This window comes from Camellia sinensis, chromosome 13, assembly GCF_055761805.1.
Source record: "Camellia sinensis isolate YWXY chromosome 13, ASM5576180v1, whole genome shotgun sequence".
Taxonomy (NCBI): domain Eukaryota; kingdom Viridiplantae; phylum Streptophyta; class Magnoliopsida; order Ericales; family Theaceae; genus Camellia; species Camellia sinensis.
The window spans coordinates 1,571,371-1,596,662 of NC_138973.1; the positions used below are offsets into that span (position 1 = coordinate 1,571,371).

At 32.8% G+C, this 25,292-nt stretch overlaps 1 protein-coding gene and 1 long non-coding RNA gene across 21 annotated transcripts; both read left to right on the plus strand.

The window, feature by feature from the left end:
- The first annotated feature begins 7,875 nt into the window (after positions 1-7,875).
- LOC114265402 (uncharacterized) lies at positions 7,876-10,357 on the plus strand. The gene is made up of 2 exons (XM_028206227.2): positions 7,876-8,642; positions 9,364-10,357. The coding sequence occupies exons 1-2, from the start codon at positions 8,046-8,048 to the stop codon at positions 10,096-10,098; spliced, it is 1,332 nt and encodes a 443-aa protein (XP_028062028.1). The 5' UTR covers positions 7,876-8,045; the 3' UTR covers positions 10,099-10,357.
- Positions 10,358-11,730: 1,373 nt separating this feature from the next.
- On the plus strand, positions 11,731-24,826 carry LOC114265398 (uncharacterized). 20 transcript variants are annotated; one of them, XR_014348070.1, is made up of 8 exons: positions 11,731-11,930; positions 12,655-12,872; positions 12,971-13,460; positions 13,938-14,099; positions 14,187-14,246; positions 21,846-22,412; positions 23,565-23,629; positions 24,636-24,826. It is a non-coding gene; the product is annotated as an uncharacterized LOC114265398 (long non-coding RNA). The 20 variants fall into 20 exon arrangements; XR_014348076.1 differs by having other exon boundaries at positions 11,747-11,930; positions 12,971-13,093; XR_003630294.2 differs by lacking the exon at positions 21,846-22,412 and having other exon boundaries at positions 23,558-23,629.
- Positions 24,827-25,292: the final 466 nt, after the last annotated feature.

Sequence of the window (25,292 nt, forward strand, 5' to 3'; positions counted from 1 at the left end):
CCTACTTTTCAAAGTAAAGAAAAGAAAAGGAAGCAAAGTGCTTTTTTTTAAGAAAAAAAAAATAGAGAGATCACATTTAAGAAAATCGATACCTGTTCTTCAAAAATTCTTCACAGCAGCACGATCATTACTATCTGCCAAAGCACAACTACAGGCGCTTATTTATAGATAAGAAAATATCCTCCATTTAATTATTCCTACACACACGTTGATGATTTGTTTGCTTCATTGCATTTAATTTTCTCAATCTTACTGATTTAAAAATATATGATATTTTTGGGTATAAAATATAAAAGGAAAAGTCAATAGTCATAAAATGGCTCAAGTCAGATCTAACAAAATGATTCAATAATGCTAAAGTAAAATACATTTGTTTATAACAAGATATGATATCTTACATGTCATTAATTACGTGTGTTATGTCGAGATATTTACTAATAGTTTTAATATCATATACGATGATATTACATTAAATAAGACCAAAATGTGTTAATCAAATGTGCATAACCAACTGAAATTCTTTGTTTAATCATAAATAATAATTATTTTATGCCAAAAATATATATAACCCATTCAAAATTCATTGAAATATTCAAATTAAATGTTAAGCATTCCAAAACTCCCAACAAATATATTACTAGTACCTCTTAAAAGTCATTAGTCAAACATTAATTATGGTGTTAAAATTTGACACGATACTCTTAGGTTGCGTTGGTTGAGAGATTTGAAAAGAGATTTAGAAAGAAAAAGAGAATGAATAGGTGAAATATAAATAAAATTTACCTGCATTTCACTTATTTCACGTAATTTTTTCTTTTCTTTTTTTTAATTTTTTCCCCAAATCTCTTAATCAAACACAACATTATTATGCTGAACTTGCCATAGGAGACATTAATAACTTGATGTGTTTAAATTATTTTGGGCAACACACTCTTTAATTCACATTTGTGTGGTTGAAATTTTATTTTGTACAGTGTAACCACATTTAAAATGAATTTATAATATGATGAATAACATGCTGTAAAAATTGCTCTAACAAGCAAATTCTTTAGTTCACATTTGCTCATTAATAATTGCAAAAAAACTATATTAAAAAATGTAAAAAAAAATTACAAATATTGATGTGAATTGGTTTAATTATTCATAATGAGATTCATACCTTAAATATACAACCAGAAAAAAAAAATGATTTCTAATTATTTTTCTTAATAAAATTTCTAATTAGTACCAAACAATCCTTGATTAATTAGGAAAATTACTTGAGAGTTTTAATTAAGCACCTTAATTTATTCTTACGTTATGTCTGGTTAGAAAATTTGATAATAAATTTAGAAAGCAAAAGGTAGATAAAATGTTAAAATATATATATATATATATAATCGTTGAATATTTAAGAAAAAAAAGAATAGCGACAGTTTGTACTCTTAAGAAAAAAATAATTTGTCTGATATCTAAAATTGTTGCTTCATTTCTTTGGGTAATCAAGAAATAAACTTTTAAAAAATAGAACAAAGTTTTATTTGTCTAAAGGAATATGAGATTTAACAATTACACTCACTTAAATAAAAATCTGAAGGAAAAAAAAAAGTGTAAACCTACTTTGCAAAGTAAAGCAAAGAAAAGGAAGCAAAATGCTTTTTTTAAAAAAAAATAAAATAAAATAGAGAGATCACATTTAAGAAAATCGATACCTGTTCTTCAAAAATTATTCACAGCGGCACGATGGTTACTATCTGCCAAAGCACAACTACAGGCGCTTATTTATAGATAAGAAAATATCCTCCATTTAATTATTCCTACACACACGTTGATGATTTGTTTGCTTCATTGCATTTAATTTTCTCAATCTCACTGATTTAAAAATATATGATATTTTTGGGTATAAAATATAAAAGGAAATGTCAATAATCATAAAATGGCCCAAGTCAGATCTAACAAAATGATTCAATAATGCTAAAGTAAAAGACATTTGTTTATAACAAGATATGATATCTTACATGTCATTAATTACGTGTGTTATGTCGAGATATTTACTGATATTTTTAATATCATATATGATGATATTACATTAAATAGTACCTAAATGTGTTAATCAAATGTGCATAACCAACTGAAATTCTTTGTTTAATCATAAATAATAATTATTTATGCCAAAAATATATATAATCCATTAAAAATTCATTGAAATATTCAAATTAAATGTTAAGCATTCCAAAACTCCCAACAAATATATTACTAGTACCTCTTAAAAGTCATCAGTCAAACATTAATTATGGTGTTAAAATTTGACACGATACTCTTAGGTTGCGTTGGTTGAGAGATTCGAAAAGAGATTTAGAAAGAAAAAGAGAATAATTAGGTGAAATATGAATAAAATTTACCTGCATTTCACTTATTTCATGTAATTTTTTCTTTTCTTTTCTTTTTTTAATTTTTTCCCAAATCTCTCAATCAAACACAACATTATTATGCTTAACTTGCCATAGGAGACATTAATAACTTGATGTGTTTAAATTATTTTGGGCAACACACTCTTTAATTCACATTTGTGTGGTTGAAATTTTATTTTGTACAGTGTAACCACATTTAAAATGAATTTATAATATGATGAATAACATGCTGTAAAAATTGCTCTAACAAGCAAATTCTTTAGTTCACATTTGCTCATTAATAATTGCAAAAAAAACTATATTAAAAAATGTAAAAAAAAAATTACAAATATTGATGTGAATTGGTTTAATTATTCATAATGAGATTCATACCTTAAATATTCAACCAGAAAAAAAAAATGATTTCTAATTATTTTTCTTAATAAAATTTCTCATTAGTACCAAACAATCCTTGATTAATTAGGAAAATTACTTGAGAGTTTTAATTAAGCAACTTAATTTATTCTTACGTTATGTCTGGTTAGAAAATTTGATAATAAATTTAGAAAGCAAAAGGTAGATAAAATGTTAAAATATATATATATATATATATATATATAATCGTTGAATATTTAAGAAAAAAAAGAATAGCGACAGTTTGTACTCTTAAGAAAAAAATAATTTGTCTGATATCTAAAATTGTTGCTTCATTTCTTTGGGTAATCAAGAAATAAGCTTTTAAAAAATAGAACAAAGTTTTATTTGTCTAAAGGAATATGAGATTTAACAATTACACTCACTTAAATAAAAATCTGAAGGAAAAAAAAAAGTGTAAACCTACTTTGCAAAGTAAAGCAAAGAAAAGGAAGCAAAATGCTTTTTTTTTTTAAAAAATAAAATAAAATAGAGAGATCACATTTAAGAAAATCGATACCTGTTCTTCAAAAATTATTCACAGCGGCACGATGATTACTATCTGCCAAAGCACAACTACAGGTGCTTATTTATAGATAAGAAAATATCATCTATTTAATTATTCCTACACACACGTTGATGATTTGTTTGCTTTATTGCATTTAATTTTCTCAATCTTACTGATTTAAAAATATATGATATTTTTGGGTATAAAATATAAAAGGAAAAGTCAATAGTCATAAAATGACCCAAGTCAGATCTAACAAAATGATTCAATAATGCTAAGATAAAATACATTTGATTATGACAAGATATGATATGTTACATGTCATTAATCACGTGTGTTATGTCGAGATATTTTCTGATATTTTTAATATCATATATGATGATATTACATTAAATAGTACCTAAATGTGTTAATCAAACGCGCATAACCAACTGAAATTCTTTGTTTAATCATAAATAATAATTATTTTATGCCAAAAATATATATAATCCATTCAAAATTTATTGAAATATTCAAATTAAATGTTAAGCATTCCAAAACTCCCAACAAATATATTACTAGTACCTCTTAAAAGTCATTAGTCAAACATTAATTATGGTGTTAAAATTTGACACGATACTCTTAGGTTGTGTTGGTTGAGAGATTTGAAAAGAGATTTAGAAAGAAAAAGAGAATAAATAGGTGAAATATGAATAAAATTTATCTGCATTTCCCTTTTTTCACGTAATTTTTTCTTTTCTTTTTTTTTTTTAAATTTTTTCCTAAATTTCTCAATCAAACACAACATTATTATGCTAAACTTGCCATAGGAGACATTAATAACTTGATGTGTTTAAATTATTTTGGGCAACACATTCTTTAATTCACATTTGTGTGGTTCAGATTTTATTTTGTACAGTGTAACTACATTTAAAACGAATTTATAATATGATGAAAAACATGCTATAAAAATTGCTCTAACAAGCAAATTCTTTAGTTCACATTTGCTCATTAATAATTGCAGAAAAACTTACAAATATTGATGTGAATTGGTTTAATTATTCATAATGACATTCATACCTTGAATATTCAACCAGAAAAAAAAATGATTTCTAATTATTTTTCTTAATAAAATTTCTAATTAGTACCAAATAGTCCTTGATTAATTAGGAAAAATACTTGAGAGTTTTAATTAAGCACCTTAATTTATTCTTACGTTATGTCTAGTTAGAAAATTTGATAATAAATTTAGGAAGCAAAAGGTAGATAAAATGTTAAAATATATATATATATATATATAAAATCGTTGAATATTTAAGAAAAAAAAAAGAAATGTGACAGTTTAAACTCTTAAGAAAAAAATAATTTGTTTGATGTCTAAAATTGTTGCTTCATTTCTTTGGGTAATCAAGAAATAAGCTTTTAAAAAATAGAACAAAGTTTTATTTGTCTAAAGGAATATGTGATTTAACAATTACACTTACTTAAATAAAAATATGAAGGAAAAAAAAAGTGTAAACCTACTTTGCAAAGTAAAGCAAAGAAAAGGAAGCAAAATGCTTTTTTTTAAAAAAAAAAAAATTAAAGAGATCACATTTACGAAAATCGATACCTGTTCTTCAAAAATTCTTCACAGCAACACGATGATTACTATCTGCCAAAGCACAACTACAGGTGCTTATTTATAGATAAGAAAATATCCTTCATTTAATTATTCCTACACACACGTTGATGATTTGTTTGCTTTATTGCATTTAATTTTCTCAATCTTACTGATTTAAAAATATATGATATTTTTCGGTATAAAATATAAAAGGAAAAGTCAATAGTCATAAAATGACCGAAGTTAGATCTAACAAAATGATTCAATAATGCTAAAGTAACATACATTTGTTTATAATAAGATATGATATCTTACATGTCATTAATTACGTGTGTTATGTCGAGATATTTACTGATATTTTTAATATCATATACGATGATATTACATTAAATAGTACCTAAATGTGTCAATCAAATGTGCATAACCAACTCAAATTCTTTGTTTAATCATAAATAATAATTATTTTATGCCAAAAATATATATAATCCATTCAAAATTCATTGAAATATTCAAATTAAATGTAAGCATTCCAAAACTCCCAACAAATATATTACTAGTACCTCTTAAAAGTCATTAGTCAAACATTAATTATGGTGTTAAAATTTGACACGATACTCTTAGGTTGTGTTGGTTGAGAGATTTGAAAAGAGATTTAGAAAGAAAAAGAGAATAAATAGGTGAAATATGAATAAAATTTACCTGCATTTCCCTTTTTTCACGTAATTTTTTCTTTTCTTTTTTTTTTAAAATTTTTTCCTAAATTTCTCAATCAAACACAACATTATTATGCTAAACTTGCCATAGGAGACATTAATAACTTGATGTGTTTAAATTATTTTGGGCAACACATTCTTTAATTCACATTTGTGTGGTTCAGATTTTATTTTGTACAGTGTAACTACATTTAAAACGAATTTATAATATGATGAAAAACATGCTATAAAAATTGCTCTAACAAGCAAATTCTTTAGTTCACATTTGCTCATTAATAATTGCAGAAAAACTTACAAATATTGATGTGAATTGGTTTAATTATTCATAATGACATTCATACCTTGAATATTCAACCAGAAAAAAAAATGATTTCTAATTATTTTTCTTAATAAAATTTCTAATTAGTACCAAATAGTCCTTGATTAATTAGGAAAAATACTTGAGAGTTTTAATTAAGCACCTTAATTTATTCTTACGTTATGTCTAGTTAGAAAATTTGATAATAAATTTAGGAAGCAAAAGGTAGATAAAATGTTAAAATATATATATATATATATATATAAAATCGTTGAATATTTAAGAAAAAAAAAAAGAAATGTGACAGTTTAAACTCTTAAGAAAAAAATAATTTGTTTGATGTCTAAAATTGTTGCTTCATTTCTTTGGGTAATCAAGAAATAAGCTTTTAAAAAATAGAACAAAGTTTTATTTGTCTAAAGGAATATGTGATTTAACAATTACACTCACTTAAATAAAAATATGAAGGAAAAAAAAAGTGTAAACCTACTTTGCAAAGTAAAGCAAAGAAAAGGAAGCAAAATGCTTTTTTTTTAAAAAAAAAAAATTAAAGAGATCACATTTACGAAAATCGATACCTGTTCTTCAAAAATTCTTCACAGCAACACGATGATTACTATCTGCCAAAGCACAACTACAGGTGCTTATTTATAGATAAGAAAATATCCTTCATTTAATTATTCCTACACACACGTTGATGATTTGTTTGCTTTATTGCATTTAATTTTCTCAATCTTACTGATTTAAAAATATATGATATTTTTCGGTATAAAATATAAAAGGAAAAGTCAATAGTCATAAAATGACCAAAGTTAGATCTAACAAAATGATTCAATAATGCTAAAGTAACATACATTTGTTTATAATAAGATATGATATCTTACATGTCATTAATTACGTGTGTTATGTCGAGATATTTACTGATATTTTTAATATCATATACGATGATATTACATTAAATAGTACCTAAATGTGTCAATCAAATGTGCATAACCAACTCAAATTCTTTGTTTAATCATAAATAATAATTATTTTATGCCAAAAATATATATAATCCATTCAAAATTCATTGAAATATTCAAATTAAATGTAAGCATTCCAAAACTCCCAACAAATATATTACTAGTACCTCTTAAAAGTCATTAGTCAAACATTAATTATGGTGTTAAAATTTGACACGATACTCTTAGGTTGGGTTGGTTGAGAGATTTGAAAATTTTCACTTATTTGACGTAATTTTTTTTTAAAATTTTTTTCCAAATCTCTCAATCAAACGCAACATTATTATGCTAAACTTGCCACAGGAGACATTAATAACTTGATGTGTTTAAATTATTTTGGGCAGCACACTTTTTAATTCATATTTGTGTGGTTGAGATTTTATTTTGTATGGTGTAACCACATTTAAAATGAATTTATAATATGATGAATAGCATGCTGTAAAAATTGCTCTAACTAGCAAATTCTTTAGTTCACATTTGCTCATTAATAATTGCAGAAAAACTATATTAAAAAATGTCAAACAATTACAAATATTGATGTGAATTGGTTTAATTATTCATAATGAGATTCATACCTTAAATATTCAACCATAAAAAAAATGATTTCTAATTATTTTTCTTAATAAAATTTCTAATGAGTACCAAACAGTCCTTGATTAATTAGGAAAAATACTTGAGAGTTTTAATTAAGCACCTTAATTTATTCTTATGTTATGTCTGGTTAGAAAATTTGAAAATAAATTTAGAAAGTGAAAAGTAGATAAAATGTTAAAATATATATATATACTTATATTTTACTTAATTTAATTAATTTTTGTTTTTTTCTTTTTAAATTAATTCTAAAATTCTATAATTAAACACAACATTAATGATGTGAAATAAATCGTACATCTCGATCCTCAAATTTTTTTATTTTTTATTTTTTTCTATCTCTCTTTATTTCGTTTTTACCTCATTAAAAATCAAAATAAAAATAATATATTAAAAAATGACCTCGTCCAGCCATCATCATGATTTCCCAGAAAAAGCGTAGGGAATGACTTGAGCCTGCAAGTCTTTGTCTTTTTCTTGAAAGACTTGAGAGACTAGTCGTCGGACAAAAATATATGCCCTTCGTTCACAGGGGGAAAAAAAAAAAGAAATAGAGAGAGAGAGAGAGTATGGAGCAGATTGAGCAGAAGAAGAGGCTCCAAGAAGCAGCAATGGAGGGGAACACACAATTATTGCATGAAATACTCGCACAAAATCCACTGATTCTTGATAGGCTAATAGTGGGTTGTGATTTCGATGAGACTCCTCTTCATGCGGCCGCATTGCGCGGTCACATTGATTTCACAACACAACTCCTGAATCTAAATTCAGAGCTTGCTAAAGTTTTAGATTCAACAAGATCGTCGCCTCTTCACTTGGCATCAGCTAAAGGGCACATCGATATTGTAAAAGTATTAGTACCAGCTGCACCTAACATGTGTACTGCTCCAAATAAAGATGGTTTGAATCCTCTGCATCTTGCAGCCATGAACGGAAAGGTCGAGGTCATGGGAGAGTTGCTTCAAACCAGCCGCCAAGCAGCTACTGCCACGGTGGACCAGGGCCACGGTGAGACCATACTACATCTATGCGTCAAGTATCATCAAAAGGAAGCTCTTGATCTATTAGTCCACACACTCAAAGATAAGATTCAGGGTTTTATAAATGCTACAGATGACTACGGCAACACCATATTACATGTAGCAGTCGCAAATAAACAAATCCAGGTATGCCCAAACACACACACACGCACACACACACAAAAAAAAAAAAAAAACAAAAAACAAAAAAACAAACTGTTTGATTTACTATCAATCCATTACAAAATTTAATTTAATTTAATTTATAAAAGTAAAAAAAAAAAAAAAAATTCTTCCTTTTTACTACTATCTATTTGATATGGAGATAAGGCGGGTTTTAGCTGCAGGAACTTTACCAATTATCAAAGCATAATTCCTAGTGCAAAATGACCAAACAGCCTTTTTGCCACGATGACAAAAGGGGGAAATTGTTAGCCACTCTCTTGGAACAGTGTTTCATATCAAATTTTAATCAATAATGTTAATGTCATATTGTTTACATTTTTATTTTACTTTTCAAACCAATGGAACCCTACCCTACCATCTCAATCAATAACAATCAAATTACAACAATAAATAAACCTGCTCATAGCACTCTTTTAGCTTATTCGTGATAAGGCACCATAACACTCTCTCCATCTATCATGTAAACCAATTCCCCAATTCTGTACACAAGAACCACTGCATCGTTAGGGATGGAAATAGGATTTGAATAACCCTACGACGTTTGCCAATGATGTGAAAATCAGTCTTCTTCCAATAAACTTTTGAACTCCAATTATTATAACCATTTTTTCCCCTCAACTTTGTGCTGGCCTAATGTCAATTCTTTTATGTAATGTGATATGACAAAATTGATGTGTTGCAGACAGTTCAACATCTACTCACGATTGACAAAATAGATGTAAATGCAAAAAATATAAACGGATATACAGCATTGGACATTCTAGCTCAAAGTCGAAGAGGAGTGCAAGATTGGGACATTCAAAACTCCCTCAAACAAGCTGGAGCCTTGAAAGCGGCTGACAATCAGGGTGAGTGGCTTGCAAAGAAAAGGGATGCATTAATGGTGGTGGCATCACTTCTCGCAACGATAGCTTTCCAAGCAGGCGTAAGCCCTCCAGGAGGTGTGTGGCAAAATGATTCACCTAAAGGTTCACTACACCCGCATAGAACTGGAGAAGCCGTGGCTGCTTATACTTATCCAGAGTCATATCAATTTTATCTGCGTGCCAACACGATAAGTTTTGTTGCATCTCTGAGCACAATTTTGCTGCTCATAAGCGGATTGCCCTTGAAGCGCAAGAATTTTATGAGGATTTTGACGACGATCATGTGTTTGTCAATTACATCTATAGCATTTTCTTATGCATTTTCATTGGTTGCGGTCACTCCAAAGACACACAGGGTATCACTGCGTCGCACATTGTATGTTGCAGTTCCAGTGTGGTGTGTAGTGATGGTGATTTTGCTCCTTGCGCACACAATTCAATTGACACTAAGGTGGTTGAAAGACAAGAATTGGAAATCAGCCGTAGAAAACTGTCAAATTAAGTTGGGGGTAAAGGATGCCAATAGCAACAGAGATGTTCAGATGACCTAGAGAGCTTGGTTATGTGCTTGACATTCTCTCTCCTTCTTTCTCTACAACTCTGAAAAGGCCCAGTGTGCCAATGTGTGTGTTTCTAGTAATGTTTGTTTCATTTGCTTTTGTAAGATAATGAAATGCCTAGTACTTCTACTAGGTAATTATGATATTCCAAGCAAGAAAACCACCGTCAAGTGTTGGTGTGGCAACAAGGTTCTGTGCCTTGAGAATTCGATTTGGATGTGTTTTATCATATCATGCCTCATTATTATTCTATAGTGTTTGCATCTTTTTTACTATTTAATCAAATTTTTTTTTTTTTTTTTTTTTTTTTTTTTACATTGTATCAATTTAATTTAATTATGCCTTCATTTGGGATGTAAGCTGATTTTTTAGCTTTTTAACTTTTTAGTTATTTTGGCCTGGGACTAAAAAGTCTTGTTTAGAATAGGTTTTTTGACTTTTGTGAGAGAAAAAATAAAATAATTATTATTTAGATGTGATATTTTGTCTTATTAATTTTTTAATTTATTTTGTATTTTTGTGACTATTTTAACTCAAAAACTATATGCCAACAAAGCCTACCTTGTTAAAAATTTTCAACATGAAAGAATGAGCCAAAAACTACAACGTCCCTCCACCACTGTGAGACCACTTCCACCCACCGCTTCCACTGCCATCCAATCCACAACTCTGCCACCAACCACCACCACTCAAATCAGCCCTTTGGCCCCTCACCACCAAAGTAGTAATATCCTAGGATTACTAAGGTCATATATTTGGTAGCAACTTCATGTATTTATTTTTATTTTGAGGTTAAGTTTCTAACGGTTGTCCAATTGATTTTCACGTATACCCTGTCATGCTTTGACACTTCATATAATCTTAGAAAGAGTGCCGGACATTTGAATGGCAAATTACTCGAAAATTCTATTTAAAATAATAGAAGTCTATTTAGTTCTACAATCTTTTGGATATTTTCAAAAGTTCATTACGTATTTTTCTTATTTGTTCATCTCTGTCCCTCTCTTTCTAATTTTTGGTGACCAGCGACCATGCCTTACTTCTTTCCCTTTTTAACATATTGTCATCAGCGACCGATGACCACCATTGATTGGAATTCACCGGCAAATCACCAACTCCTTATTTCACCCTCACCTACCATAACAATCTGCACCTTTGGCAACCACTTTTGGCTACTAAAACATGTCCAGTCACCAAAAGTTAGACCTTTACCGACAAATTTTCCTGTTGGTCAACAATGATTAACTTTTAGCTACTAAAATTTTTTAGTAGCCATATGTTAATTATTGGTGACTAAAAAAATATTTAGTCGCTAAACATATGTCAATAGGCTTTTTAGTCGGAATTTTTTTACATTTTAGGCTACTAATTATGGTTTTAGTCAGCGTACATAGCCTTTTGCTAACCAAAATTTTTGTTAGTCACCAAAAATAGGCTTATTTATTGCAACCATCAGTGACTAAAAAACTGTAGTCGTAGATGGGTAGTTATTACTGACAAAAACATTTTTAGTAGCCAACATTAAACTAACAGTTACAAACTTTTAGTAGCTATTGATTATATTTGGCGACAAAAATTTATTTAGTCGCTAAAGGCCCCAAACTTTTTTTAGAGGAAAATATTGTCGCCATTCCGTCTTATTTCTTTCACACAGATCTTTTCTCTGTTTTGTCTCACAAACACACAAAAACCAATACACCAAACCAGACGCACGCTCACTGACGGTCACCACCTCACCGTCGCTGGCCACCGCTGCACGTCGCTGGCCACCGCCACACGTCGCCACCGCCGCAAATCACCACCTCCACTGCCGCAAATCACAGGTTCTTGTCCCTCTCTCTCTGTCGCTCTCAGTCCTCTCTCTCTCTCTCTCTCTCTGCCTTCCCCTATTTCCCCATCTCTCACACTTCATCTAAGGTTTATATGATTTTTTTTAGTTTAATTTTGTGTTGATTTCGTGAATGGGTTTGGTTGAATTATTTGATTTCTATGAAATAATGTTATTCTTGATGTCCAAAATTGGTTTGATTTTTGTTTGATTTCTGTGAAATTAGTTTTATGGATTTTAGTTTTATTGGTTTGAATTGTTTTATGGGTTATTCGTGATATCCAATGGTTGGGGTACCCAAATGGTTGGACCAGTTGACCGATGCTAAGTTTATAGACAAGATATGGGAGGTTGGAATGAGAGCTAAGGAGGATGAGAAAGGGGTTGTGAGGAGAGAATAGCTCATGTCTTGTTTGAAGCAAGTCATTGATGAATTTGTGGAGCGATTGAAGTATAGTAGTAATAAGAAAGGATTGGTCAAAGATGTCACCAATGGCCATTGCTGTTTGGGTTTGGTCTAGAAAAAACCACAAGAAAAATCTGTGTAAAATGCCTAGTTTTCTGGCTTGCTGACAAAGTGTTTGATTTTTGTTTTGTGTGAGATTTAACAAGCTTTTAAGAAATGGGTTGTTGGTTATTTGGAATTTAGTATCTGAGTTGCATGTGTTTAGTGATCAAAATGATTATTTACATGGTATTCGCTTAATTACTTCTATCAGGTTGGAGGAGATAGTGTCTGAATTCCATTATCAAGTTCTTAGGATTATCGCTTATAGTGTTAGAAATGGGAAAGCACTTATGGAGTGAATCCGAAGATGAGCTAGTTGAGGTTAATTGTCCAAGCTGCATGAGGGGAATAATTCATGCTCTTGATTGGCATAACAGCGTTAAGAAGGTATACCCCACAAAAAGCATAATGGACCAAAACATACAAAAGGTAAGCAGTATATATTTCCACAGTGTATCTCTTTCTTTCTTCTTCATTTCTAGCAGGAACTTTGGCAGTTCTGTTTACTGTGGAATTTGCATATGCAGTTTACTTTTGCAACCATTCATCAAGAAACGTTCACAATCCCACCATTCATCAAGGATTGCTTATAGCAAGTTTTTAGTTTAACAATCAATGTGGAACAATCTCCTTTATTGGTACTTTTGGAGGTATCCCACTGGTATTTGCTTTGTCCCTACTTATATTCAAAGACTGATCAGAAAGAGAGATTCATGGATTCATTGCGGATTGTACTTTGTAATGAAAAAGAAAACAGAGCATGTAATATGAAGTGAGAAAAAAATGGAACACAATCCTAGAAAATGTGCTAGCTAGTCTCCAATCTCCATACATCATCTATGCAGGCATGTAAGATATATTATTGCGGAATTGCTTTTAGTTTTTCTATTTGACTTGCTTTCTTTTGTTGAGTGCCTTTGTGTTTTCCCAAAGAAAGCAATTCCAGCAAATAAAGGTGCTCTCTTTCCAAAAATGTTCTTTTCTCCTACAGTTGTGTACTGATGGTGTGATGACAAGGTAATGGTTGGATACATTTTTTTTTTTTTTTTTTTTTAAAACCATTTGCAAGTTGTTTTACAACAAAATTCTTAATGCCAATTAGTTCTAAATTTGTTTTCCAAACTCAAGTTATTTCATGAACATAAACTCATACAAAAAAATTTATAGTAGTCGTGCTTCCAAATTAAGATACATAATTTATTGGGTTGTTAATAAATTCATAACATCTGACACCTGAAATCTTTCTTTTTTTTTAGTGCACAACCTATGACTTGTGGCTGCACCATAACCTTTATTTTTTATTTCTCCCAGTTCCTTTTTACTTAATAAAAAATTCTTATTGATTTAATTCACCTTTCTGAATAATCATTTAAGCCTTGGTTGTTTACTATAATTCGTAACCTTTGTTGATAGCTTTGGTTGTTTCTTCTATTTACAATGGTTGTGTTTGGTGAATTTTCTCATTCTTTTTTACCTCTCCTTTGTTTTCTGTAGATAAATGTTAAAAAGAATTTTCATGTCCACTTCAATTTCCTTCTGATGCTAAGTCATTGATACGTAAGATCCTTGATCCCAACCCTGAAATTGTGAGTATGAAGATCCCATCTATTCTATTGCAGGAACCATAAATTTGGAGTCCTTGATGAGTGCATCCAAGTATGCAACTAAATCTCTCATTATTTTGTTCTTAGAAAAAAAAAGGCTTACCCATAATTTCAGCATATCATACTAATTTTGAAATAGGTTTTTTTTTTTTTTAGGCTTGCAAATGACTTGGGCATCACATTTGTTTCCTTTTCTCAGGTAATTTGTTATCCATAATTTTACTGTGTTGAATATTTAGGGCATGTATATATACGTGTGTGTATTTCATAGCTATGTCACCGAAAACATCCTAGGTACCTACGTCATCCCACCAAAAATCTTTTCTAAATTTGGTAATATCTAGAGAGAGGAAAGAAACCTCCTTCAGTTCTCTACTGTTGCATTTTTTTAATTATCTTTTGGTATGTCTATATTTTTATGGATTTACTCTTGAAAGTCTTTAGCTTCCTGCAACTTGTGGAAAGTGTTGGTGTTGCAAGGATTTCTATGCTGCTCTTTGGCACTTTTCTGTACTTACACCTGGTTCATAACCTGTTAAGATTCAAATTGTTGATCATAGAGGTATTGAAAGAAATTTTCAAAATGTATTGTGTTTCGTCAATATTGTTGTTGGCTGCTTTGGCCTGGTGCTTGGTCTTTGTGGGTAGCTAACTAAACATGTATTTTTTTCCCTTTCGTAATGCTTTGGTCTGGTGATACAATTATTTTCTTTCCTAATGCTTGCTTATAGTTATATTGACTAAGAATTTTTAGTAATGTACCTTGGTTGTATCCAAAATAATCATGATCCATCCATGTTAGTGGCAGTGACTCCATGTGAGCTACTAAGGTATTTGATCTTGTTGTCATGTATCTCTGTATCATTCCTGAAGCATGTTTTCTTGGGCTTTTTCTTTGTTTTCTCGTCCTTGGTTTTTCCCTTTTTGTTGAAGTTAATTGGCTTTGAATTATATGCACACCCAATGGTTAGATCATCTTTAATTCAGAAATAGAGTATTCTTTTCAAAGAGAGAGAGAGAGAGACTAACATGGTCTGCACGGTGAGCAATCTTGGGAGCTGGGTTTTGTGGTTTCATTTCTTGCTTGCACAAGGGTTGTCAAAGTAGAAAAAAGGAATAGAGCCGGTAGGTTATAACTCTTTGCATAGTTGGGCTAAATGGCAAGTTAAATAAATTCAGGGTGGAGATTTAATGGTTGTTCCTAAGATTTGATCCTCCTGATTTCATGCTAAAACTAAAATTTGCTAGCCACCCAAAAACAGTTACATGTTTTCTGGTATACAAGAGTTGCAATAATATAAATAGAAGGAAAATGGGTCTGCCTTCGTTTATGAATTTAAGTGTTCTAAAACGCCTTAACTTAGTCGAAAAAGGGCATTTCGGGGGTAAAAATTCAAAACAACCCCCAAACCACCGTATGGCTGTCACAGACAGCTTCCCTATGATAATTAGGACCTGTGACAATGGACAAAATGTAATTAGGACACGTAGGCTTGGAGTTTGAGCCGAAAACGCTTTAAATTTAGTCGAAAAAGGGCATTCCAGGGGCGAAAATTCAAAACAGCCCCCCACCACCATATGGCTGTCACAAACAGCTTCCCCATGACAATTATGACTTGTGACAGCGGACAGAATGTAATTAGGACCCGTAGGCTTGGAGTTTGAGACGAAAATGGCTTAAACTTAGGACAGCTTCCCCATGACAATTAAACTTAGTGTTTCCTTCCCATTCACTTTGTTGTGTGCCATGTCCTGGAATACCAATATATCAGTTATTGTGCATTACAAAGACAAATAAAGTAGTTTTAACTTTGGTTGTCATTTATGTGAATTCCATAGACTTACACACAACATGTTTTGTCATGCATATGGATGTAACTACTTATCAAGCATTCACTGTTTTATAATATATGTCACTGTTGGAATTATTTTGAGATACCATAAAAAAATTCATTATGGAATCTTATGTGATAATCAATTCGCCTTTAGTGGGTGATAGAGGGAGGTGTTATTAATTTATTTCAGTGGCAATATGGTCTGAAAAGCAATTGCATGCTTGTCTTTGTGTGTGCATGGCTTACTACGTATCCTTCACCTTATATCCTACATGATTGCCTTTCCTTTTCGGATGTTAATAATGGTCCAATACGTGATAGGCCCAATTGGCATGTTGTTCTTTGCTGAAGAGCAAGAGGAAAATATGGCGAATATGATGATAGGGCCCATACAAGTTTAGCAAATCCATTTCAGTATAATATGCAATGGTTATAAGATAAATGAATTATGAAAGTTCACAAGATAGTTAATATTATATGTTCATACTTCTAGAAATATGAATTAGTTTGAGATACCTGTACCATGTATAAATACAAAAAATAAGCACTCCAACTACAATGCGACCCCCAAAACTCTTCTTCCATTGAAAGCTTTGGAATTTGCTTAGGGTTTAGGGTTTTGCTTGTATTTCCAATTCATACAATAAAATTTATAGAATTTAATAACAATTTGTCATGTCTTTGCCTCGATCTATTATTCTTAGCCAATTATAGGGTGATATGACTTTATTCTTAGCCAATGATAGGGCCATATGCTTCGTTGCTGGTTTAACTCTTACACTTTTGGTACGTTCAAACGTTGAATACTTAAATGTTTATATCAAATTCATGTCCTCATTTTCTTCATTTTTCTCAATACTTGAATGTTTATATCAAACTAATTAGATGAATTTGAGACCCTACTCTTGGTTGTCAAACATTATTTGAAAATTACTAAAAAAAAAAATTGTGGACAAATTACCTTGGCCGTCAAGGTTTGAGTCTATTTGCATTTCTAGTGCTTAGAGTTGATGAAATGACACTTTCTAGCTTATAAAACTCTGTTTGGACTTTGGTCCAACGCTTTTATCAATGGTGCAGCATTGCACATATAGGAAAAATATTGTAAGAATTTATGTATTATTGATTGATATTGTTGTTGTTGTTTACATTGATTCCTATATATAGGAGATGTGAAGTGGAGATGAAGTGGTGGAGTAGGTGAAGTGGAGGTGGTAGTAGTGTAGTGGGTTAGGTTTAGTGGAGTAGGTGAGGTGGTAGTGGTGGTAGGTGATGGTAAATTTTAACAGCCCCCCGCAAACTCAAGGAGGATAGAAACTAACCAACTTGAGTTTGGAGAGAGGAACAAAACAAGAAAATACATAAAAAGAAAAAAAAGATAGGAGACACTGTATGGTCGTGTCAGACCGTTGGTGAAGACACTGAAAGGTGGTGTCATAACGTGGTAGAGGACACGGGATGGTGGTGTCATAACGTTGTAGAGGACACGGGATGGTGGTGTCATAACGTTGTAGAGGACACTGTATGCTAACCGGAATCAATGTCGGGACAGTTTATGGGGTCATGTCCGACCGTTGTAAAAGGCTAACCGGAATCAAATGTCGGGACAGTTTATAGGGTCATGTCGGACCGTTGAAAAAGTTGCACCCTCAAAAGGTGTGCCCAATTTTGTCAAAAGGCGTGCCATCAAAAGGCGTGCCCAATTCATCAAAAGGTGTGCCGGACATGATGGCGAGGCACGTGAGTGCCTTGGTTGGCACGCCCGTTTGTCGTCTGGCGTCAAGTGGCGCGCGATACGCGTGGCTGCCTTGGCTATTTAACCAAGACGAAGGCTGAGGCTGAGGCAGAAGCTGAGACAAAAAAACTGAGAGAAACCTCTGAAAAATTCTTCGTTTTGCTGAGAAAGATACTCTGTAACACTCTGTTGCCCAGAAAAATGGCCTCATCTTCCCGTGGTCTGCTCACTCTCTTTCCCGACCTCAATGAGTCAACAAGAGAGATAACTGGGGCGGTGGCCAGGGAACCTCAACCAAACACCTCTGTGTTTGCTCCGCTGAACTTTCCGATGCGGTCGGTGGAGCAAAAAATGGCGGTGCAAACTGATATTGAGGCCAATCAGTATACTTTAAAGTCATGTGTGGAAACCATGACTGCGGTCACAAACTTGTCGCACCGGCTGCAGAGCAGGACAAATGAGGTGCAACAGTTAAACTCCCAACTGGCTCTGCTCCAACGCATGTATAAGGATGCGCGAGCAGAGATAAGTGTGCTAAAGGCAGAAAACAAGGAGCTGAAGCGGAAGGCCACCGTGATGTTCCGATTTGGAGGTTCACCATATGCTGTAGTGGAAGAGCAGGGAGGAGGCAACTTGCTTGGTGGTCTAGGAAGCACGGAGGCAACACCGTCAAGGGTCGCGCAGGACGGAGGCAAGAAGAAGAGACCGGCGGCAGAGTAGAGAAGAAAAATCCCGCCTGTGGATGTGGTTGTTGTGTGTGGGTTTTTTTTTTTTTTTTTTTTGGTGTAAAATGGTGATCGGGGTGAGTCCCGACATGAATAAAATGAGTGTGGTGTGCAGTTCGTCTGCTTGGGGTACAATCATGAAGAGACATGCCAGGTGAGGTGAAGAATAAAGAAGGAAAAGGCTGAAATATTAAAAATCATGAAGAGACATGCCACGAGAATCAGTGGCATTTTTTTTTTTTTTTTTTTTTTTTGTTGTTTTTATATATATATATATATATATATATAAGATAAAGAATGTTTGGATGGTGGAAAATGTGATAATGATTTTGGGTGGAGAATATTTTAGAATGAAAAAATGTATATGATAATAATAAAAAAAGTGAATTGGGTGGCCCGAGGAGGGTTCAATTCATTTGCTTATTTATTTATTTATTTTATTTGTTTTTGGTAGAGTGGATCACATGGGTGAGTGGTGGTAAAGGAAATAATTGGTAAAGAAAATAAAATAAAATAAAAAGAAAGTTGGGTGGTGGGTCAAGCAGGGGCTATGAGGAAAGTCACCACCTACTTTGCAGAAGCCTTGGCTCGGAGAATTTACAAGATCTACCCATATGTTGTGGAGGTCCTCATCAGTGGTGACGGAGATGAGGGAGTCGAGGTCGTCGTTGGGGAGCTGGTATTTGAGGAGGAAGGGGACGACGTCGGTCTCGTACAAATCGCCGGCGACGTAGAGATCGCGATCTGTAGAGTAGCTGTAGCGAAGCAAGCCGGCTTGCCTCGCCGATTCGAAGCACTGAGTGAAAGGGAGATCGTCGGTGCAATCCCAGCTTCCGAAAGCCGGTATATGGCTTCTCCGAAAGTCATCCATGGTGTAGAGAAAGAAGATAGAAAGGGAGGTTCATGGTGGCCATTCTCACCACTCTGGTCTCTGCAAATGGTTACTTACTATGGTATAGTATGGTACGGTTTGGTTGCGAAGTAATGGCAGTGAAGAGTGTATGATAGCTGGTGTGTGTATGTATCAAGTGATGGCAATGGTGGTGTGTTTCAGTGAGGTGCCGAGAGGGAGAGGGAGGTTTGAATTGGTTGAGATCCGGCGGGCGGTCAAGGCAAGGTTGCCGCCCGCCGGAAGGCGAAGAACACCAAGATCTTTAACCTATAGCTTTGATACCATGTAAGAATTTATGTATTATTGATTGATATTGTTGTTGTTGTTTACATTGATTCCTATATATAGGAGATGTGAAGTGGAGATGAAGTGGTGGAGTAGGTGAAGTGGAGGTGGTAGTGGTGTAGTGGGTTAGGTTTAGTGGAGTAGGTGAGGTGGTAGTGGTGGTAGGTGATGGTAAATTTTAACAAATATGCATGTGATCCTCACGTCATGTACGTTTACTTAATTGATCATTTCAATTGTTATAGATGTTGTAATCAAACCAGTCTCAAGTCAAATTCTAGATGTAGAATTAAGTAAATTTATGGGAGTGTGATGGTCTTAGGTCAATGATGAGGTTGGTGACGAGATGGGTAGTTAGCGTGCCTTAAACTAAAAAAAAAAAAAAAAAACGCATAGAACCTGTGGCAAAACACCTTAATTAGCATGCTTTAAACTTACCCGAAAAAGGGCGATAAGGGGATGAAAATGGGAAACAGCCCCCGAACCACTGTACGGATCACGGCCACCTTTCCCGTGAAAAATAGGACCTATCACAATAGACAGAATGTCATTAGCACACGTAGTTTGGGAGTTAGAGCCGAAAATGCATTAAACTTAACTGAAAAACGTGAAGGGGGTGAAAATGCAAATTAGCCTCCGAGCCACCATACGGATGTCAAGGCCACCTTCCCTGTGACAAATAGGACCTGTGACAATAGACGGAATGTAATTAGCATGTGTTGGTTGGGAGTTAGAGCCGAAAATGCCTTAAACTTAACTGAAAAAGAGCGTTGAGGTGGCGAAAATGCGAAACAGTCCCTGAATCACCATACAGATGTCACGGCCACCTTCCCCGTCAAAAATAGGACCTGTGATAACAGACGGAATGTAATTAGCACACGTAGTTTGGGAGTTAGAGCCGAAAATGCATTAAACTTAACTGAAAAAGGGCGTTAAGGGGGTGAAAATACAAATCAACCCACGAACCACCATACGGATGTCACGGCCACCTTCCCCATCACAAATAGGACCTATGAAAAAAGACGGAATGTAATTAACACGTGTAGTTTCTCAATGCAGTCAATCGTCTTTGTATACAACCTACCTTTCCCATCCACCCATCATGTAAACCAATATTTCCCTACATTTCTTTCCAAAATGCACTTTGCTCCTAACTTTGCAAGTATGGTGAAGAATTAATGACTTCTAGGTTGGACAATATTGTTTTTTTCTTGATTATGCAAAACTTGACTCTTTAGTGTTAGGAGACTTGTCTCACATCATCTCTCTAAGCCACAAAAGTTTGGTCCATATAGTCTAAAAGGCCTTTCAACCCAATGCCAATTGGTTTTTGATTAGATTTTAACATGGTATTAGAGTTGGGGTTTTGGTGGTCTTTCGTGTGTCAAGTCTTTGTACCAGGTCTATTTCTCTCATTTATCTCATGTCTATCACCTCTACATGTGCTGCATGCGCTAGCGAGTGTTAGAAACTGTTTCCACATCATCTCTCTAAACCACCCAAGTTTGATCCGTAGTCTTCCTTTGAATCAGAAGTGAGTCAGTGACATATAATTATACCATTATCTATTAAGGTGAAATTCAGGGTTCAAGTCCTAGCTGTGATCCAGGGTATGTTGCTCTTGCTTATGCATTAGCAAAGGAATAAGTGACATATAAGTTATCTATGTCTGACACATGCCGTGTTGGTACATGCCTAAACACACATAATTTTCAACTCCAATGGGGTAGACGTACTCTATTGATTGATGCTATGGCTTGTTTTGAATTTGACAAATATAGCTTCCAAGATGTCCGGACCATGTTACTATTATACTTTGTAATCATTTTTTTTTTGTAATTAATTAATTAATCTTTTTCATATGAATTCTCTTTGTTTAAATCTTGATTTTGAATTGTACGACGTTGATCAGTTCTATTTCACCATTTTTGTGCATATTAATCTAGACCATCTAATTTGAGATAAATTGTATTGATAATGACCTCTTAACCAATTTTTCCCTTGATTTATTCTAGAAATCCGAAGTTTTTTTATGTCTTAATTCATTCTGAATTGTTCCTTGTTTTCCAAAATAGTCTTTTATTGAAGTCTTAAGGAAAAAAGATGTTCCAAGATATAGTTTAATACATGTTGCTGGTCTGTCACAAAGGTCTTAAAAATGGTTGGAAGATTCTGCCTATTTAATAATGATAACAAGGTGATTATTGTAATTTGAATAGGAAAAGGACAGGTTGGTATATTATAGAAGTGATTTTGAATTTAAAGTTCCTGAGCATGGTGATTCTGTGTTGTGGTGTCCTGCTGTTAATGGGGAATTCTCTGTTAGGTCTGCTTGGAATGCTATTAGAGTGCCTCAAGCTTGTGTTTCTTGGTGGTATGGGGTCTGGTTTAGCTACAATGTCCCTAAACGAGCCTTCATTTTGTGGCTTTGCTGCTGGAAAAGATTAGCTACTAAGGATAGACTTCAAAGATGGGGAATGGAGGTTCATTTGCTTTGTGTTCTTTGTAATCTGTCACATGAATCTCATGATCACCTCTTTTTTGAATGCCCGACTTTGTTAGATTTGGGGGCAAGTGTTGAGGAAATTTCAGGTTTCTAGAGTGCCCATGAGCTGGTCTGCTGAATTGGAATATTGCACTTCAAATTTGAGAGGAAAGAGCTTCAAGGTTACTGTGTTTAAGCTTGCCCTTTCTGCTGCAATTTATCATATTTGGCTTTAAAAGAATGCTAGGATTTTTAGCAATAAAGCTTCTGATGCTTGTGTTGTTTTTCATCCTGTGGTAACAAATGTGAGGGATAGAAGTTGTTCATGGACTGGGGTGGGTAGTTCTCCCTCTAATAAGGATGTTTGTCAAGCTTGGAACCTTCCATTGAGGATTTTGAACAGTAGAGGTTAGCTCTCTGTTTTTCTTTTTCTGTTTTCTTGTTTTGTTTGCCTTTCTTTGGGCTATTTTGTTTTGCTTCTTGAATAAATTTTACCTTTCCAAAAAAAAAAAAAAAAGAAAAAAAAATTATATCTTAATCCTTCTCTCATCTTTGTATCAAGGAACAAATACTATCACTTCATCTTCCATATAAACATCATGTAGTTTTAATGTTATATTGAGTGAAGTGCCTTCTGAAGTGATTGGACTTTCGGTTAAGATATTAGTGAAGGTTAGCACTATGAACAAAGGGTAGTCTCAATTGTTTCACATTATTCATCATTGAACATTAGGTCCCATATATATATGATAATTAAAACATGGGTGGCACTATGAACAAAGGGTAGTCTCAATTATATGATGTGCTTTGGGACATGTTGATTGAACCTCATTTCCCATATTTTCAGGGATGGTATCTCCTTTTAAGAACAAATGGCATCTTATAAAATCGAAAACAAAAGAAATTTTTCTGAAAGGAATAAAGAGAAAAAAAAATGTAGTATAACACAAGCTTACAGATCATAACACATGTAGCTGAGGTGTAATGCATGTAGCTTTCCCCCTTCTTTTTTGATCAAGTTAAATTCTGCATCAAGGGTTGAGCTGCTGTTGTTCCTCTGTTTGTTCCTCTATTGTGTATAATCTAATTTGTCCCTCTGTTGGGTGTGGTTTCTGCTGGTGTGGCTGCTGCTGCAGCAGTTGCTTTGTGTGGCTACTACTGCTTTGTTCCTTTATGTTGTTATGCTGTTTGTTGTGTGGCTATCTCATGCCCCTCCTTGAAGTACTCAGTGTGTGACATTATTTATAAGCTACAAGAAATTAAACTCTGCATATAGGGTGTGACTGCTACTGGTTTGTATATTGGGTGTGACTTGTTTGTTGTGTGGCTACTGTGTTCGTCACTCACCAACATTGTGCTTTGTTCCTCTTTTTCTTCTTTCTTCTTTCTTCTTTCATGTCTATTGATGTAATCTCATATGAAATGTATGTTTTTTTTATCAATAAATATTATTTTGCTGATCAAAAAAAGATTCCATTTTTTATGCCCATAACTCTCCATTAATTTCATGTATAATGCGATTTTAATTTAAACTTCGATTTACAATTGCCAAGGTTATAGGTTATCGGTTAATGCAGAGAGATAAAAAAGCTACACTCGTTCGTTGGGGGCAATTACTACATCAGGTAATCTTTGATTATTTGTTAAGGCATTTTTAATTTATTTAAAGAATTTTGACACTTTTTTATTAAATTTGTGGCTATTACAGGATTCACTTATTGTATTCTTAGTTTCGTTTTACTACTGTGAACGTATCACAACACATACATACATAAAAAGATGAAATCCTAATGTTTTGAGCATTCATGATATGACAAACAATTAGATGATCCAAGAAACTATTTGATATATAAATAAGATAAGACCAAATATGCTAATTAGGGGGTGGTTGCTATGTTTTGCTTCAAAAATCTCAATTCTATGTCTAACTCAACAAATAAATAAGTCAAATTGCTAAAATAAATGAATATGCTTTACAAAAATAACTAAACTAATATGTAACACTATAATCCTATACCAGAATTGTCACACATCTCATAATTTGCTTTTGCAATATCAGACAACTAACTATCACAACATATCATCGGTAGTAAAGTACGATTTGTGCGCACAATGCTATCAAACTATTCATATTCATTCTAGTTTTTATTTGAGTAACTTTTTGACCTTAATATAAGTGAAAACAACCTCAAGTTTAAGATTTAGGTCCTTCTAATTTCAATTTAGTCATGAAAGTAAAGGTAGCATTTTGGATGAAATCTCATTCTGTTGGTAGTGCCTACTCAGTTGATATTTGCTCTTGTTTTGGAACCTTAAAATTGGATTTAATCAGTATTCCATTATGGCATAATTTGAGCTAGATTTTGGTTAGACAATATGCGACTGATTTACAAACTTGTAGAGATATTGCTTGTAATTAGTTCATATATGCCAAGTTTTAACTGGTGAATTACGTGTTATTTTTTGATTTTAGTATATTGAAATCTTGTAATTCACCATAGGAAAAATTGCTCCTAATTTGTTAATCTATAATGCGAAACCAATGTTTTCAGACCAATAACTTTATTATTAACATTTTAACATTGCAATTTTTTTCATATGTTTGACAAATTGGCAATGGATGGAACATAGTTCAAGGAGCATCAAAGGATTATATTTTGATTTTTTGGATATATTTGTCATAGGTTTTGTTATAAATTTGCAAGCTTAGAAGTTTTTTTGGAATTACATGTTTAAAGTTTGGGATGGTAAGGGATTTGTACTTTGGATGTTTTGGATTTGATATTTTGTTTATATTTAATATGCTACTACTTTTGAATTAAGTTTATATTTTTGATGCTTTGCACAAGTGTGTTACTTTGAATTATATTTTGTTTATGTTTATAGGCTTATGAATTATGTACTGAACATGGAAATTGTAAATTTTGTTTTTTAAATAATGAATTTTTGGTGACAGGTTTTTCAGTTGTAAATTTACTTTTGGTGACACTTTAATTCTGTTGCTGAAAGTCTGTGTGAATAATTTTTTTAGCGACCCAAAACTTGATTGGTAGCCAAAAGTTTTAACATTCAACAATTAATTCATTTAGTCACTGAAAGATATTTTCTGCGACGCATGTATATGTCGTTAAAACCTAACATGTCATCCACTTAATGCTACTTTTAGCGACTAAATGTTAATTTTTGGTGATGAAATTTTAGTTTTTTGGTGACTGAAATATTTGGTCGCCGATTTATTTATAAGGTGACCAAAATTGATTTGGTCGCCAAACCATTTAGTGACAGGGT